The 18,578-nt window shown below is 45.2% G+C and overlaps 1 protein-coding gene across 4 annotated transcripts in view; it reads right to left on the reverse strand.

The window, feature by feature from the left end:
• LOC144668820 (adhesion G protein-coupled receptor E3-like) overlaps positions 1-14,322 on the reverse strand; it is a 57,425-nt gene extending 43,103 nt beyond the window's left edge. For 3 of the 4 annotated variants that reach the window (XM_078531197.1, XM_078531198.1, XM_078531195.1), the window contains exons 1-3: positions 14,188-14,322; positions 5,737-5,829; positions 3,364-3,504 (exon numbers count right to left, since the gene is read on the reverse strand). In XM_078531197.1, coding sequence (XP_078387323.1) covers positions 3,364-3,504; positions 5,737-5,829; positions 14,188-14,305 — 352 coding nt within the window. In that variant the 5' untranslated portion in view covers positions 14,306-14,322. The remainder of the gene's footprint in view (positions 1-3,363; positions 3,505-5,736; positions 5,830-14,187) is intronic. The other variant, XM_078531196.1, reaches the window with a different exon arrangement.
• Between the last annotated feature and the right edge of the window lie 4,256 nt (positions 14,323-18,578).

Raw genomic sequence — 18,578 nt, forward strand, 5'->3', positions numbered from 1 at the left:
ATTGCTAAGAGTTATAGACCTTTAGTTGTCTCTTTGAAGCTTCTTGCCTCTTGCAAGCTGTTCTCACTTTAAATCTGCTTTCTGCAGCTTTTGTCTCTTTAAATCTGAAGCTTGGAGCCTTCCTCTCTGTCCCTCACTCTTAACTTTACTTAACAGGAACTTTTCCAGGTTCCTGTCCTTCCTTTGACTAGGATGTCTGCTTTGGACTTTCCCCTCCTCCACTCCCCTGGATTTTTGGGGTTCTCCTTAGCTTGGGACTGGCTATCTGTCCCATTTGCTCCAGTCTCCCCTGGCAGTAACTTTCAGAACCAACTGCACTCAAACAGCTTCCAAATCAAAACTGCTGTTTTTGTCATAGAGTCATACAGCACAGAAACAGGCCCTTCGGCCCATCGTGTCATGCCGGCTGTCAAGCATCTATCTATTCTAATCCCATTTTCCAGCATTTGGCCTATAGCCCTGTGAATTTATATTCTGGAATCTCTTTATTTCCCTACCCCAACTAGACTTGCACTTTCCAAGCAAAAATTGACCAATTATTTGTCGATTCTGCAAGTTTATTAGTAACCTCCCGCAATTTGATGCAGTCCTCCTCAGTATTGGGTCCACCCCACCCCTACCCCCACTCCCAACTTAGTGTCATCTGCAAATTTAGAAATTGCGTTTGTGCTCCTGAAGTCCAAAGCATTAACGTAAATTGTGAACAAGCAGTGATCCCTGCACTGATCCCTGTGGAACACCACTTCCCACCTTCTGCCACACTGAATAACGACCCTTTACTCCCACTCTCTGCTCTCTGTCTTGAAGCCAGCCGGCAATCCATTCTGCCGCTTGTTCCGACTCCACATTCTCTGACCTCATTCATTCGTCTATTGTGTGGTACCTTGCTGAAGGCCTTTTGAAATTCATTCAAATTTTTACTGCAAGTTCCGACTCATTTGAAAATCCTGCATAAGTCAAACATTCCTGAATGTAAAAGGGACCCAATTCTATCAGAGGGTACAACAAGTCTTTCCCAACATCACCGAAACTTCCCACCGCCCCCATTGTGCGAAGAATTCCGAATAGATCTTAAAATCGCAGCTTCGACCCATTTCAAAAGATATTTGATTAAAATATAAAGCTTCAATTTTTCACAAAGTTCGCCTCAGCCTTTTGGGTATCCCCCACGCTGGCCCCCGGTTAATATACAGGAATTTTACTTTCAATAACACCACAATTTAAAAAAAAAATCACATCAAAAGAAACATCAAACATTTCTGTAGTGCAGACTCATTTGTAGGTTCTATTTGTCCGTATGCCAAGTCACAGTTAACAGTTAAATACTGCAGATGAGTTATTTCACTGTCACGCACTGCAAGACAAGGAACTCTTCCCTTCGTGATGGATTACATTTCACAGACACCACAGTCATCGAAAGCCAATCTTAAGCAAACACAGGCACCACATTTGTACATCAGAGGGCTTGTTCATCTGATAGAGAGTGTCCCATGTTAAATCTCAGTGCAAGATTTATTCCCCACTTGAGAAATAATATCAGCACTAAATAAAATGCGTGCATTATAGCTCTCTCGTCAATGTCATAACAAAGGGTGGACCAACACAGGGAAAACCGAGCAAGGCCCAAATGGTTTATGCTTGTAGATCAGCACTAAGCTTTCCCTTTTCTTGACCTCCACCCAAAGCGCTGTTGCTGGCCGGGGGAGGGCTTCACAGTCCTTGGACACTGCCTGCTACCCTGCTCCCACAGCCCGCACTATTTGTTCAGTGTGGGCCATTACAGCTAAAAAAATAGAATCACGTGCTATTCAACCACAGGCAGCATCACACAATTAGGAGTAGGAAACTCCAGCTGATGTTCATCCTCTGGGAGCAGGGAGCTGAAGTCAGCTGACACATGCCTGATTGAGACCAGCAAATGACACACCCCGGGGTCTCAATCGGACACCCTTTTGATCAGTATGATTAACTTGATGGATTTGCTGGGGAAGTCTGATGTAGAACCTTGTTCTGGTGTGCTTCCCACCCACCCCCTCAAAAAACAATTTAAATTACCTGCCACGAGAGGTGACAAGTCCTCGCTGAGCCATTAAAAAAAGTCACTTGTCGATTTAACAGCACAAAAAAATGATATACCTGACAAGCCCGAAATCGGCTGCTGAGGCAGGTGCATCACCACAATTGTGTAAAACTATGTGAGACTTCGCATCCCATTTCAACAACAGCTTGCATTTCTGTAGCACCTTTAACATGGTAAAACATCCCATGGTGCTTCACAGGGGCATCATCAAAGTTTGACACTGAGCCACATGAGGAGATATTAGGACGGATGACCGAATGCATAGCAACAAAGTAGGTTTTAGGGAGCAACTTAAAGGAGAGAGAGTCATACACAAAGAGGCTTAGAGAGGCAATTTTAGAGCCGAGGACTTTGGCAAAGCCAATTGTGGAGCTATTAGAACTGAGGATGCCCAAGATGCCGGAGTTGGAGGAGCGCAGTCATCTCAGAGCGTTGTAAGGCTGGGGGAGGTCATGATTTGAAATCAAGCACGAAAATTTTAAAAACGTTCACAGAAGCTTGATCAGACAAAAACTGACAACAAAGCAAAAAGTTGCTCAAAGGGGCATTTTAAGCATAAATTTCAAGACGGGAGAAGTGGGGGCAGGGGAGAAGGCATGGTTACCAATTGCAGGGCAAAATAAATTGGGGAGGCTTCTCTTCTATGTGTGTGTCTGTGGAAGGAACCTGCCACTCTGAGCCCCTATTGCTAGGCAACAGCCCAATTCCTCTACCTTTGTTTGTTTACCTTAGCTTAAGTCATAAAAAAACAACATTAGAAATGCAGGCCCTTTTTAAGGTGAAACTAAAACTCATTTGACTTTTCTTTACACACGGATGCAGAAATACAAAATCAAACTTAAACTTTAAAGCTAAAGCTCATTCCTAACACCGACAAATACAAATAACTTACTTAAACTGTCCCTTTGTCCTAACACACTAACACACTTTTGGACTGGCGCCACTGTTATGATGTAGGAAATATGACAGCCAATTTGTGCATAGCAAGGTTCCTCAAACAACGATGAGTTAATGACCAGATAATCTGTTTTTTTAGGAACGCCGATTGAGGGATAAATATTGACCAGGTCACTGAGGAGAACTCCCCTGCTCTTCTTTGAATAATGCCAGCTTTTTTGTCCACCTCAGAATGTCTCACATAAAGGACAGCACACCTGGCAGTGCAGCACTCCCTTATAAGTCAGCCCAGAGTATGCGCTCAAGCCTCTGGAGTGCGCACCCACAGATTCTGACTCAGAGCCACAGCCGACATGACCCTGCTCCGGAAAGAGTAAACTCCTCACCTTCACACTTTGCTCCATCAGAAAATCCAGAATTCCCAACGGATGATTTGAATCCGCTAGGGCAGGAGCATTTGAATGATCCTGGTGTATTTTTACATACTGCCTGAGGGCCACAGGGAGAAGAATCGCACTCATTGATATCTGTAAAACAGAAATGGTGGAAGTTCCGCACAATGGGTAATAAGCTTTTCCCTCTTCTACAAGTGCATTGTATTTTACAACCAACCAAAGATAATCATAAACTGTAAGAGTTTGATATCAAACAATCTTGATCTTCAGTCACTTAGTAGTACAGAACTTGAATATTTCTGAAGAGAGAGACATGTTGTCAAAGCATTTTGTCTTTTCATTCATCAGGACAAATGCAAGAATGCCAAATTTCAAACAATCACAACAATTTATATTCTATGAGAAAAGGGTGTTGATTGGTTGGCAAGTTAGCTCTGATTGGCTGAGGCATTGACATGGAGAAAGCAATGGAGAACTATAGGCTCCTCAAGCTCCCGATCTTGACATTATATCCCTGTAAGAATGGGCCTATAGCACAAAAATGGCCTCAATTTGGTCCCTCTCTTTTTCATGTCTGATGGGGGTAGGAGTAGAGGAGGGGGCAGGACTGTTTCAGAATCTGAGGAGTCGTGAATGGTGCTGAACATTGTGCAATCACCCCCAGCGAACATCCCCACTTCTGACCTTATGATGGAAGGAAGGTCATTGATGAAGCAGCTGAAGATGGCTGGGCCTAGGATACTAGAATGATAACCGTGCATTAGAGGGTTAATTAATGAGTACTGGCATTATTAGAACTAGACTTGTACTCCCTAGTGTATAGCTTATGAAGGGATGACCTAATTAAGATATTTAAGATAATCAAAGGAATTGGTAGAGTAGATAGAGAGAAACTATTTCCTCCGGTGGCAAAGTCCAGAACAAGGGGGCACAATGTTAACTGAGATTGATAGATTTTTGTTAGAACATAAGAATATAAAAAATCAGATCACGAGTAGACCATATAGCCCAGTCGAGCCTGCTCCACCATTCAATACAATGATGACTGAGCTTTGGCCTCAACTCCACTGTTCTGCCAGCTCCCCAAATACCTGGACTCCCTCAAAGGACCCAAAAAAAATTAGCCTGAAATATATTTAACAATGGAGCATGCAGAACCCTCTTGGGTGGAGAATTCCCAGGATTTACAACTCTTTGAATGATGAACTTCCTTCAGCAATTTAACTCCTTACCTTCACAAGTTCTCATATTGGTGGAGCTGATGTTCCCAGAAGTGGACGTAAATCCTTCTCCGCATTTACACTCATAGGTCCCTTTTAAATTGTGACATGTTTTGGGTGGGTCACACGGCAAGGATTGACACTCATTGATATTTGTGTAAACAGGGAAAATTTTTCACATTTGGAATCACCGCTTTGTTCTATTAAGACCTTGACATAGGAGCAGGAATAGCCCTTTTGGCCCATCGGGCCTCCACTGCCATTCAATAAGATCATGGCTGATTGTGGCCTTAAAGCCGCTTTCCTGCCTGCAACACAGCAACCCCGCCGACCCGCACCCCCCCACTCAGCCCCATGTAACCTTTAATTCCCTTGAAGATCAAAAATCTGTCTAACTCGGCCTTGAATATATTCAGTGACCCAATATTTCCACTGCTCTCTGGGGAAGAGAATTCTAAAAGTTAACAATCCTCTGAGAGATGAAATTCCTCCTCATCTCCGGTCGAAATGGGGAGACCCCTTATTTTTGAAACTGTGCCCCTTAGATCTAGATTCCCACCAAGAGGAGAACCATCCTCAAAGCATCTACCCTGTCAGGCCCCCTCAAAATCTTATGTTTCAATAAGATCATCTCCCATTCTTCTAAACTTCAATGAGTATAGGCCCAACCTGCTTAACCTTTCCTCATGAGACAATGTCCATCATCCCAAGAATCAACCTCATGAACCTTCTCTGAATTGCTTCCAATGCAAGTAAATCCCTCCTTAAATAAGGAGACAGAAACTGTACAAAGTACTCCAGGGGAGGTCTCATCAAGGCCCTGTGCAGTTGTAGCGAGACTTCCCTATGTTTATACTCCATCACCCTTGCAATAAAGGCCATTTTTTTTTAAGACTTGAATTTAAAAACTGGCTTTTGTAGCCAGGCCACCATTGTTGGGGGTGAAGGAGGGTGCGCGGTGGGGGACGTGAGTTCACGGCACTTGTTCATGGGGAAGCCTGCGAGCACTGCAGCACCCAGGCAGGCAGGGCAAGCCTTCGGGCTGCACAGTTCAGCTTAGCAGCGGGGTTCAGGAGTCCAGAGAGTAAATCCTGACCATTGTCTTCAATTACGCAGCAGTTTCCTGACCTTGTTTGACACTTACCTATGCAAATATAAATCGGATTATAGTAGTAGCCTGGGTTACAAGTTGCAGCTTGGGCTGAATGCGGATTCAAACTAAAGTACCAGCAGGACACTAGGAGAAACAATTAAACAGTTAGACATTTGCTCCCTAGTTGCTTCTCTCCCTGTCCTGCTCCAACACTTCACCCATTCTCCATGTACAAGCCCATCGTAGCAGGGATTTGGGGATAAAATTGGAACCCTCATAGTTAAGGCCTCTTACTTTAGGGGTGAACTGGCTTAAGCTCCATGCTAGTTGTGGCTTTAGGTGACTCAGGCACCCGGTTTTCATTCCCTTCGATGACCTGATATTATCCGTTTTACACTATCAAGGTCAAAATTATCCCCAAAAATCACCATCAAAAGATGGATCCCCAAAAATAATGTTGAACCCAACTGAACCCAATGGTGCCATATTATTGACTCTTTGCAGTTACTTTCCCAGCTTGCAGCATCCCATCCCTTCTCCTCGCTGATGAGGGCCTTTAGTGACCAGACTCACTTAGAGAGAGGTGCCAAGCAGGAGGAGGGGCTGACATACTTGCGGAGACAGATGCATTTATTCATTAGTTAAAACACTGTTTTTTTTCCTCTTCACTTTTGTTGGGCTGCGCTTATTGCCTGTTCCTAGCTGCTCTTGACAACTGACTTGGTTTGGGTTGGAGGGACCATTGAGAGTCAAGAACATGGCATGAGCTCGACATGTGTGTAGGCCCACATTGGGCAAGGATGGCCCATCCCTTTCCCTGAAGGCCAGCATGGAACCGATTGGCTTTGTACAAACTTTCATGGTCATTCTTCCTGCTGCCAACTGTCAAATTAGCAGGCTGATTGAATTCAATTTCACAGATTCCAAGATTTGATTCTGCCTGAATGACTTTGCTGATTAAACCCAATTGGCCTAGATTTTAACCCACCCTCAATTGGCAGGAAAGAGTCAGGTGAGGGGTTAATATCTTGAATGTCAAAATCCGCTTCCGAACCACTGAGTTGCCAGATGTAATAATATTAACACCTGCGATTCAGGCCATAAACAAGGTTCCTGCTAAAAGCAGGTGGCGCCTACTTAAGACTCAGTTGCAGTTTGATGACATCACTGGTGCTGTGATGCAATGTTCATGTCAAGGGTGTGGGAGTTCCATTTGGTCTGCTGCCTGGCTGGCGCCAAAGGGTTACGATAAGTTTTTAAAAGCTTCCTTCTCTTTGCACTTCTCGTGAACTCCCAGCTGTTTCCAGGTCTTCTAGAGCCTTGGTCCCTCCACGCCCCTTCCTTCCCAATCGCTCAACACGATTTCCCTGGAAATTCCCCGCACACTGACAGCCCCCTCTCCGATCCCTGCCTCGGGCCTCCTGCTTGCCGAGGTAGTCAAGCTGGTTGGATGTCGGACAAGAGTCCAGGGTGTTTGTTTCAAGTGAGGCTTTGGAGTTAAGATAGAACCAGTCGCTGAAATAAACTGAAGAATGTTTCCCCTTTGATCCCTGGGAGGATTATACCCGATATCTGAACCAGTGAAAGGACTATTTCGGGGAATTGGGGTGTGAGGATTTAACCGAGAGAAAGCAATCAAAATAACACAAATAGGATAAAATCATGCTTCCCGATAATAGTAACTGATATGTCAATATGCCTACATAGAATTACTTTGCCTGCCAACTCAACAAAGCTGTTAACCAACTTCTTTCAAAAGTTCCTGCAAATAGTGGTCAGAGGAATTTCATTGGGATGTGATCAATCCTGAAATCTCACAGTGTAATCTCAACCCAACAATGCTCGACCCTCAAGCTGCCCCTAATCTATAGTTCTCAATATCAAACAAGGAAAGATCTGGTTCTGAGCAGCACTGATATATGTGCAGGGATGGTCATTTTTTTGGAATGTTTTTCTGCACTATAGGTGCGACATAAATGCAAGTTGTCATTGCTGTATTTACATATAAATTCTACACTGTCCCCATCAAACACTCCCAGGGGAACTGAAAGAGGTTGGCTAACAGCTTTGTTAAGTTAAAAGCAAAATACTGCAGATGCTGGAAATCTGAAACAAAAACAGAAAATGCTGGAAAAACTCAGCAGGCCTGACAGCGTATGTGGAGTGAAAAACAGAGTTAACGTTTTGAGTCCGTATGACACTTTTTCAGAGCTGAAGAGAAGTGGAAATGTGATGAAATTTATACTGTTTAAGGGGGTGGGTGGGGGGGTGGGGTGCGTGGAACTGGATAGAAGGCCAGCGCTAGGTGGGGACAAAGGAGGGATTGACAAAAATGTCATGAACTAAAGGACAAAGGGGGTGTTAATGGTTAGTGCTAAAAAAGGTGCTAATAGTGGCATAAAGGTAAGAAAGCAGAATGTGATTATAGTGGAACAAGGGTAGCATTGTGGGAAAGGACAACATGGAACAAGTGACAGATGGCCCTGTGGGGGAGGGGGCGGTGGTGGAGAAAAAAGGATAGAAAATGGGATAAAAAAGGGGATAAAACCTCAGATAAATGAATAAAAATAAAGATAAACTAAGTGGATAAAAAGTAAAAATGAATGTAGAAGAAAGGGGATAAAGAAACCCTTCGTGCTATAATCACACTCTGCTTTATCTTTATGCCACTATTAGCATCTTTTGTAGCACCAACCACTACCATTGACACTCCCTTTGTCCTTTAGTTCATGACATCTTTGTCAATCCCTCCTTTGCCCCCACCTATCAATGGCCTTCTATCCAGCTCCAACTGCCCCACTTTCCTTAAACAGTATAAATTTCATCACATTTCCACTTCCCTTCAGCTCTGAAGAATGGTCATACGGACTCGAAACGTTAACTTTGTTTGTTTCCCTCCACAGATGCTGTCAGACCTGCTGAGTTTTTTCAGCATTTTCTGTTTTTGATGCAGCTTTGTTAAGTTGGCAGGTGCAGGAACAGGCCATTCTGCCCGTTGTGTTCGAGCTGGCTGAAAAAAAAGACTAATCCAGTCTCCTCTCACTTTCCAGCTCTTGCCCTGTTTCCCTGTAGATTATGGCACCTCAAACACAGGTCCAAGTGTTTTTTAAATGCAATGAGAGTTTCTGCCTCTACCGCCTTTTCAGGTTGTGAATTCCAGATTCCCACAACCCTCTGGGTGAAAAACCTACATGACAACTCCCTTCTAATCCTGCCACTAATTATTTTAAAACAACACCCCCTGGTTATTGACCTTTCTGTTAAGGGAAATAGGTCCTCCTTAATCATTCCATCAAGACCCCTCATGATGCCTCAATTAAACCTCCCCTCAGCCTCCTCTGTGCTGAAGTAAACAAGCCCAGTTTCATCCAACTATGCCTTAGAGCTAACATTTTCCATTCCTGGCAACATCCTTGTCAATCTGTTCTGCACCCTCTAACTTAATCACAAGCTTCCTGTAATGTGGTGAACAAAACTCCACACAGTACTCTAGATGCGATCTTACTAGTGTTTAAGACTTCTGGGCCAATTTGATAATGCCCTTTTAAGGTCAATTTTAGCATTCTCGCCAGCCAGCCGTGACTTTGCTTGTCACAATAAGTTGTCTGCTACATTTGTCTACGACAATTATTTTCAGTGACCAAGTGGAATCTACACAATTTCACAAAAGGGGAAGACAAAACGCTTCTGCGAATTCTTACAGTTCCCTAACTCTGGCCTCACTAGTTATAGTTTTGAAGTTGTATTTTTAACTCAGACCATCAGAAATGCAGGAGATCACTGGACCTCAGAGGGTTCATTAAGGCAGTGCTGTGAGACAGAGAAACATCATAACTAGGAGTGTTTGATGGAGACAGTGTAGAGGGAGCTTTACTCTGTATCTAACCCCGTGCTGTACCTGCCCTGGGAGTGTTTGATGGGGACAGTGTAGAGGGAGCTTTACTCTGTATCTAACCCCATGCTGTACCTGCCCTGGGAGTGTTTGATGGGGATAGTGTAGAGGGAGCTTTACTCTGTATGTAACCCCGTGCTGTATCTGTCCTGGGAGTGTTTGATGGGGACAGTGTAGAGGGGGTTTTACTCTATATCTAACCCCGTGCTGTACCTATCCTGGGAGTGTTTGATGGGGACAGTGTAGAGGGGGTTTTACTCTATATCTAACCCCGTGCTGTGCCTATCCTGGGAGTGTTTGATAGGGACAGTGCAGAAGGACCTTTACTCTGTATCTAACCCTGTGCTGTATCTGTCCTGGGAGTGTTTGATGGGGACAGTATAGAGGAAGCTTTACTCTTGTCTCCAACCCTGTGCTGTATCTGCCCTGGGAGTGTTTGACGGGGACAGTGCAGAGGGAGCTTTACTCTGTATCTAACCCTGTGCTGTATTTGCCCTGGGAGTGTTTGATGGGGACAGTGTAGAGGGAGCTTTTCTCTATATCTAACCCCATTCTGTACCTGTCCTGGAAGTGTTTGATGGGGACAGTGTAGTGGGAACTTTACTCTGTATCTAACCCCGTGCTGCACCTATCCTGGGAATGTTTGATAGGGACAGTGCAGAAGGACCTTTACTCTATATCTAACCCTGTGCTGTCCCTGTCCTGGGAATGTTTGATGCAGACAGTGCAGTGGGAGCTTTACTCTCTATCTAACCCCGTGCTGTACCTATCCTGGGTGTGTTGGATGGGGACAGTGTATTATCCACCCCATAAAGATAGGATTTGATTCTTGGTCTCTAATGAGATAGCTGGAGTAGTGATTGGAGCGTTAGATTTCAAACCCCCAGGAGTAGAGAAATAAGCTACAATTTCTGTCCCAGATCAGTGAATATAGATGAACATTGGGTGCGGACAGAATTTGGTGAGTTGTGATGTCTCACATGATTAAATACCCAACAATCTTCACTCTGTAGCTTCCTGCTTGATAAAAGATCAATTAATCAAGACACCAGAGGGCTGCTGGCATCTGTGAAAAGATATTCGCTAAGAGTCTGCCTTCAGCAGAGAATAGAGAGTGAGATGTGAGAGAGGAACAGGAGAAGGAGGGGAGTGGGGAGTAGAAGAGGAAAGTGGTCATGAGGGGAGGGAAGGAAGGGAGGAAATTATAGAGAGGAGGAGAGGAGAGGAGTGGAAGAGAGGAGAGGAGAAGAAGAGCGGAGAGGTGAAGAGGCAGGAGGTGAGAGAAAAAGGGATGGGAGGTGGGAAAGGGAGGAGAGGAGAGAAGGGGAGAGTTGGGGAGGGGAAGGGAGGAGAATGAAAAGAGGAGAAAGGGAGAAGAAAGGGAGGATGGTAAGGAGGAGAGGAGATGAGGGCATGGATGCAAGAGGAGGGGAGAGAAGGCAAAATGGAGAGTAGAGCATGGCCAGGGAGAGAAATCATGGAACCTGGTGCTTCTCCTGTTTCCGGGCCCCTCCTCCCACCCTCCTTTAACCCACCCCTCACATCCTTCAGGTGCCCAGAATTGGGAACCATTGTCACAGTCAGGTTGAACTGTTTCATGTAGGTCTAGCAAAACTTCTTGGCTTTTGTACTCTATGCCTCTATTTATAAAGTCCATCGAGAGCTTAGGTTTCCGTATGATAGACTTTACAACCACGGCTTTGTCAGCCAATTATACACGACTTGGTCATTCATATCATGCAACCAGCTCCACTCCTTTGAACCTGGCCCTGTGCAATGTTTGGACAGCAACATCCAAAAGACTTGAACCCTACAAGCACCACAAACAACAATCCTATGTACAAGTGAGAATATCTTGAACCAACAGTGACATATTCTATTGGCGCATGACACCTGGTTTCACTTCCAAGTTTAAAAATGGCAGAACCCTTCCAATAAATTTGTGCCAACCAATTCACCTGCAATAATGTGCTATTTCTCTCCACACAAGTGGGCTTTATTAACAGAAAAATTACACATTGCACTGAGTGATAAATATGTTCTCATTTTAAATTGAAACTAATCACACTTACAAATGCCCATCATGGAGCAAATAATAGGCGACCAAAGTACTGCAGATGTTGGAGATCTGAAATGTAAACAGAAAATTCTGGAAATACTCAGCAGGCCAGGGACCATCAATGGAGAGAGAAACCCAGTTAGCGGTTCAGGTCCATGATCTTCTTTAGTTCTGATGAAAGGTCACTGACCTCTGTTCCTCTCTGCACAGATGCCGCCAGACATGCTGAGCATTTCTAACACTTCCCATTTCTCTTGGAACAAAGTAACCCCTTTTGCTAGCCCTCCAAAAATCAAACAGGCTCTTGTGAGCCTCTCGTTCCCCTTCAGCAAGAAACCCATCAGCAGCTGCCTGAGATCTGGTTTGGCACAACGTTAAATGTGAAAAAAGGTGTTAAGTTGAGAAGAAAGCTTAAGCAACAATGCCAAAGCAATAAATTGAGCATTTAATAAATGAGTAATTGATAAAAATGACCATTAAAAAGTGTCAAGCAGCAGGACTAACCAACAAAACCTTTCTTTTGCCTATTCACAGAGCTAGAGAGAGAGACAGATGAGACCCCAAGTCCTGGTCACCAGGGAAGGGGGAAGGGGCTGGGCTGAGCTAAGGAGTTGGGTTTAACCGACACCGACCTTACGTTCGTCTCTGGTGCACACTCTCCGAGCAGGCCTCGTCGAAATTCATACAAAAGTGGGAGTCAGAAGCATTCCCCCAGGTTTTCCTCCTCACCAGCGAGGTGTGTGGAGAGGTTTTTTTGGGGAGGGAGGAGGAATAAGGGGGAGATCAAGTGTGTACATGTCCCCACACTAAGCAGCCTGTGTGTGCGTGTGTCTGTGTGTGTGTGTGTGTCTGGCTCACTCCCAGTCTCAGGGTTCATAAGCACACAACACACACATACACACACTCACACACACTTACACATACAAACTCACTCATTCCACACACTCATTCACTCACTCTCTCTCTATCACGCACACACGCAAACACACACACACACTCATTCTCATTCACTCAGTCATGCACTCTCTCAGACTCACTCACTTTCACTCACAAATACACATACACACACACACACTCTCTCTCACACACGCGCAAACACTCACATACTCACTCACTCTTTCACATATATATTCACACCCTGCCACACGTGCACACGCATTCACACACACACTCACTCTGTCTCTCACACACACTCATTCTCACACATGCACTCACTCACTCTCAACTACTCACTCTCTCACACTACTCACTCTCTCACACACCCACTCACTCTCTCACACACCCACTCTCCCTTTCTCACACACACTCCCTCACATACACACTCACTCTCAGACACATTCATTCACTCTCTCTCTCTCACTCACACACACAAACACGCACACACACATACACTCAATCATGTCTCACACACACTCTCTCACACACACACTCACTCACTCTCTCTTGCACACACACTCATCCTGACACATGCACTCACTCATTCTCACACACTCACTCACTCTCTCACACACACACTCTTTCTCACAAACACCCTCACTCACACACATTCATTCTCTCTCTCACTCCCATGGACACACACTCAATCATGTCTCACACACTCACTGTCTCACAGACAGACTCATTCTCACACACACACACTCTCACTCACTCACGCTCAGTCACTCATTCTCACACATACACTCACTCTCTGTCTCTCACACACACACACACTCACTCTCTCTCACTCATTGCAGTTTTCATGAAAAAGCCCAAACATTTCAAGCTTCTCTTCCTAATTTTGCCTCCTCATTCTTCATAATATCCTGGTGAACCTACAGTGGCCTTTTTCTATAACTTTTATATCCTTTTCTAGTTGAGGGTGCTAGAAACTACACAGTTTATGTCCTGCTTTGGTCTTTCACAACGGACACTCACTCACCCCTTGGGCCCTGGAGGTTTGGAAATTTTCTCAGTGAGGAGGAGTTAAGAGCGGCTGTGAAGGTGGCAAGACACGCTTTCCCTCGGCCCTGACTAGCCCTCCAGCTGCCTCAGGCCTTGCAGTTCCTGCCCCTCCTGGCCTCCCCGGCCTGCTCTGTCACCTTGACTCCTGGAGTGCTTTAGTGGGCTGGCGCCTGTGCGATAGGGTGAGACCGTGATCAGGGGGAGACTACATCACCCAGGCTGTACCCTGGCTCTAAAAAAGTAGCCACGCAGATTCGGGCTCTTGCTCCAGTAACCCTTTATATTACAGAACGTTGCCCCGGAGTGGAGTGCTCAGTGTGCGCTTGTCTGCAAACACATTGAGGTGTGAGGCGGCCACTTGAGAGAGGGGGCATTGCCGCCTGAGTCCGGGCCCCCCCAAAGGCACGTGCCCCAGCCTCCTGTCCAGGGCCCTGGAGGAGAGGCAGGGAATAGAGGAGAGATGGGGAGGAGAGCGAATGGGGAATGGGGAGAGGATCCAGAAGGAAAATACAGTTCAAGCCAGTACTCTTATTTCCCAATTTTTACTGATTTTTTTCCTTCTGAGGAAGGGAAGAGAGTAATCGAAAGACATCTAATAAATGCTTTTTACCTAGAAATGACAAGTAGCCGCTGATTCTCATGATGGTAAAGCTGTTTTCCTTTGCATGCTCCAAACCCTCCAGACTGTTCACTCCCAGTGTGTTATATACGGTATAAACCCTCTGCATTTTCTTTCATTTGCAACAATTCACTTAGCAGGAACAGGAAGTGAAGCACTTTCCTGTGGGTTTTGAGGTAGCCTAGAGCAATTTGACCCATTGTTGTTGGTGTTATGCAGATTGGTCACTTCGACGAGAGCCTTTGGCACCAACAGGTTCTCGTTCCAAGGCTTGAGGACAATAGGAAAGATAACACTGCCCTGGGATTAGGAAATACATTAATGGCCCTTCATGGTCAACTTTAATGTTTCACAAAACAGGGAAGACAAATTAGTTCTGCAAATTCTTACATTTCTTTAACTTAAGCCTCACGTGTTAAAATTTCAAAGTTGTATTATTAAATCTGACCTCACATATGAAATAGGAGCAGGAGTAGGCCATTCGGCCCCTCGAGCCTGCTCCGTCATTCAATAAGATCATGGCTGGTCTGTTTGTGTTTCGATTTCCATATTCCCATCCACCCCTGATAACCTTTGATTCCCTTGCCTAACAAGAATCTATCTACTTCTGCCTTAAAAGTATTCAATGACCCCTCTCCACCGCCTTCTGAGGCAGAGAACTCCAAAGTCGCACAACTCTCTGAGAGAAAAAAATTCTCCTCATCTCTCCTAAAAGGGTGACCTCTGATTTCAATAGAGTGCTCCTTAGTTCTGGACTCACCCACAAGAGGAAACATCCTTTCCTTAATGGTCTCGACAAGGTGGACGTGGAAAGGATGTTTCCTCTTGTGGGTGAGTCCGGAACTAGGGGAGAAAACAGAAAATGCTGGAAAAAACTCAGCAGGTCTGGCAGCATCTGTGGAGAGAGAAACAGAGTTAACGTTTCAAGTCCATATGACCTTTCTTCAGGAGCTCTGAAGGAGAGTCATATGGACTTGAAACGATAACTCTGTTTCGTTCTCCACAGATGCTGCCAAACCTGCTGAGTTTTTCCAGCATTTTCTGTTTTTGTTTCCGATTTCCAGCATCCACGGTATTTTGCTTTTATCCAGAATGAAGGGCATTGTTTTAAAGTATGACGCAGTAGTTGAAATAAAGACAGTCCAAAGTTGAGAAACAAGGGGAGATATACTTTATGTTACTCTGTATGATTATTTATTTTATATTTTACAGAAGCATTTTCTGGCCTGGAATATTGTGATCAGTTCTGGGTAGAATACTTCAGGGAGGATGTAACTGGCTGGAAGATGAGGATAAGCTTTTTCACGCAGTGAGTTGTTAGGGTCTAGAAGGCACTGTCTGAAAGGGTGCTGGATGCAGATTCAGTGGTAACTTTCTTTTCCAATGAATTTACTTTGTAGGATAAAGAGGCACTTACCCCCATTTACATAAACAGGAAGTTTTTTTTATTCGTTCGTAGGATGTAGGCGTCACAGTCTAGGCCAGCATTTATTGCCCATCCCTAATTGCCCTTGAGAAGAGGTGGTGGTGAGTTGCCTTCTTGAATTGCTGCAGTCCATGTGGTGTAGGTACACCCACTGAGCTGTTAGGGAGGGAGTTCCAGGATTTTGATCCAGCGACAGTGAAGGAACGGCGATATATTTCCAAGTCAGGATAGTGTGTGGCTTGGAGGGGAACTTCCAGGTGGCGGTGTTCCCATGTGTCTGCTGTACAGGTGTTAAAGATCACAGGCACTGAGGTGAACTTTACTGAGAGCCAGATGCGCCATCCTCGTGATGGGCTGTTAAGCCGAGGCCTGGTCTTTCTGTTAAAGATCCCATGGTGCTAAACAACAAGCAGGTTAGTTCTCCTCAGGGTCCTGGTTAACATTCCCACCTCTAGTCACATCTCCAAAAGCAGATTGTTCCCCAGATGCCACTTTTGGGATCCTGCTGTGCTGCAATTGGCTGCTGTGTTGCCTAGTGACTATTCTTCCAAAGTAACTCGTTGGCTGTTAAGCACTTTGGGGACGGCCTGAGATCATGAAAGGTGCCAAAAATCTGCAAGCTGTTTCACAAATGGTTCATGGATATAAATGCACTCCCAGTGCTGATACATCACTCACTGGGATTAGGATTTAATATTTCACTGTGAGTTTCTTCAACTGTCAAACATAACACCATAAGACGTAGGAGCAGAGGTAGGCCATTCAGCCCATCGAGTCTGTTCTGCCATTCAATGAGATCATGGCTGACCTGACAATCCTCAACTCCACTTTCCTACCTTTTCCCCATAACCCTTGAGTCCCTTACTGATTAAAAACCTGTCGATCTCAATCTTGAATATACTTAATGACCCAGCCTCTACAGCCTTCTGCGGTAAAGAATTCCATAGACTTACTACTCTAAGAAGAAATTCCTCCTCATCTCTGTCTTAAATGGGTGACCCCATTAAAGTGTTCTCCCCTTAGTCAAAGAATCCTCTTCCTTTCCTTCAGATTCACTCCCACTGCTACAATACCTGAGATTTGCCAATAGGGGGCCCAGTGGAGCTATGGAAACAAATGGTTCGTCCCTCTGTTGGCCAACAGTGGTCCTGCAAGCCCATCCTTGAGTGGTGGATCTCAAGGAGCAATGGGTCTCTCGTCCCACACCACCTCCTTAAGTAGACATTCAAAATCACAAAACTTTAAACCAAAGTTGGATTTGCTCAGCGATGGTTTAGTTACCTTTGCAAGTTCGGGGCAAGTGTTGAAGATCCCATGGCGCTATTCAAAGGAAAGCAGGAGAGTTCTCCCTGGTGTCCTGGCCAACACCGATCGCTCAGCGAACATCGCAAAAACAGATTAACTGGGCATTCGTCTCATTGATGTAGTCAGGAACAAACTTTGCAAGTCATGGAATAGTATCCAGTGTCTGGCTGTTTAGTGGTTGTGTTACTGCACCAGCAAACAGAAGACATGAGTTGAAATCCCACTGTGGCAGTTTGAGAATATGAATGCAGTTCTTAAACATCTGGAAATTAAAAGCTGGTAGGCTACTCTGCCCATTGTGCTTGTGCTGGTTCTTTTGAAAGAGTTATCCAATTAGCCCCACTCCCCTGCTCGTTCCCCACAGCCCTGCAAATGTTTGCTTTTCAAGTGTTTCCTAATTCCCTTTAGGAAGTCACTACTGAATCTGCCTCCACCAGCCTATCAGGCAGCCCATTCTAGACTAGAACAACTCACTGTAGGAATGTTTTTCTCCTCACCTCTTGCCTGGTTCTTTTGCCAATTTTGTGAAATTTGTGTCCTCTGGCTAGTGTCTCTCTGGCTAGTTTCTCCCTATTTACTCTATCAAAGCCCTTCATACTTATGAATGTCCCTATTGAATTGACCCACAAACTTCTCTGCTCTGAGGAGAACAGCTTTTCCACATAGCTCAAACCCCTGGTTCAATTCTAGTAAATCCCTTCAGCACCTTCCCCAAAGCCTTGACATCCTTCTGAAAGTGTGATGCTCAGAATTAGGACACAATACTCCAGCTGGGGCCTAACCAGTAACTTATACAGGCTTAGCATAACTCCTTTGCTTTTGTACCCTATGGGCGGAAGTTTCCATGCCCGCTGGCATTGGGCATGTTTGGCGGCATGAGCGGGCAATATGGTGAGAAGGCCAAAAATAGGTTTCACTATGTCGTGAAACCAATTTGCAATCGTCCGCCCAGCCCGTCAATGGTGGGCTGTGCTGCCCGCCATCAGATGTCGTGAACCTCATTGCATATCATTATAATATTATTATTTATTATTATTATCATCATTATTATTATTATACTGCATATAAGCCCAGCTTGCCCGAATCACCCCCCCCATGCTGGATGATTTAAGCACGTTGGAGTGTTTCACAGCTGTACATAAGTGAGGTGCACCTGGTGAACTCTGCTTCGCCCGGGATTTCGAGATCTGTTTGCCTATCTTGCTTCGGGCAGCACTCACGGCCATCAGCGCCAGGCTTCGCAGGCAGCACCACATCACTTTTAGGTGGGGTTCACGGGCAGGTGTCTACCTACCAGGCCCACCCGCAACCACTCTTAGTGCGAATCTGGGACGATTCCGACCTATGGCCAGAATTTTACGGCCCTGTCACGAAGGGACTGGTCTGTAAAACGCGGCGAGCCGTTCTAAATTCCATTGACTTTGGCGGGAATGTAAAATCCCGCTGCCGTAAATGAACCAAGCATCCCGAAAGAAGGTGGCTTCTCAGCTTGTCCTGCCACCTTCAAAGGTAAATCTTTTCCCTGATTCTTTTATATTTCTCCATCCCGCCAGATCTGCTGCTTCCCTGTGACCTGATATGTTGAAAACTCAATTATCCGGATCAATTAGCTGACCTGAAGCAACCGTGTGTGAGACTCACTGGCAAACAA

Source organism: Cetorhinus maximus, chromosome 28 (assembly GCF_964194155.1).
Source record: "Cetorhinus maximus chromosome 28, sCetMax3.hap1.1, whole genome shotgun sequence".
Lineage (NCBI taxonomy): Eukaryota > Metazoa > Chordata > Chondrichthyes > Lamniformes > Cetorhinidae > Cetorhinus > Cetorhinus maximus.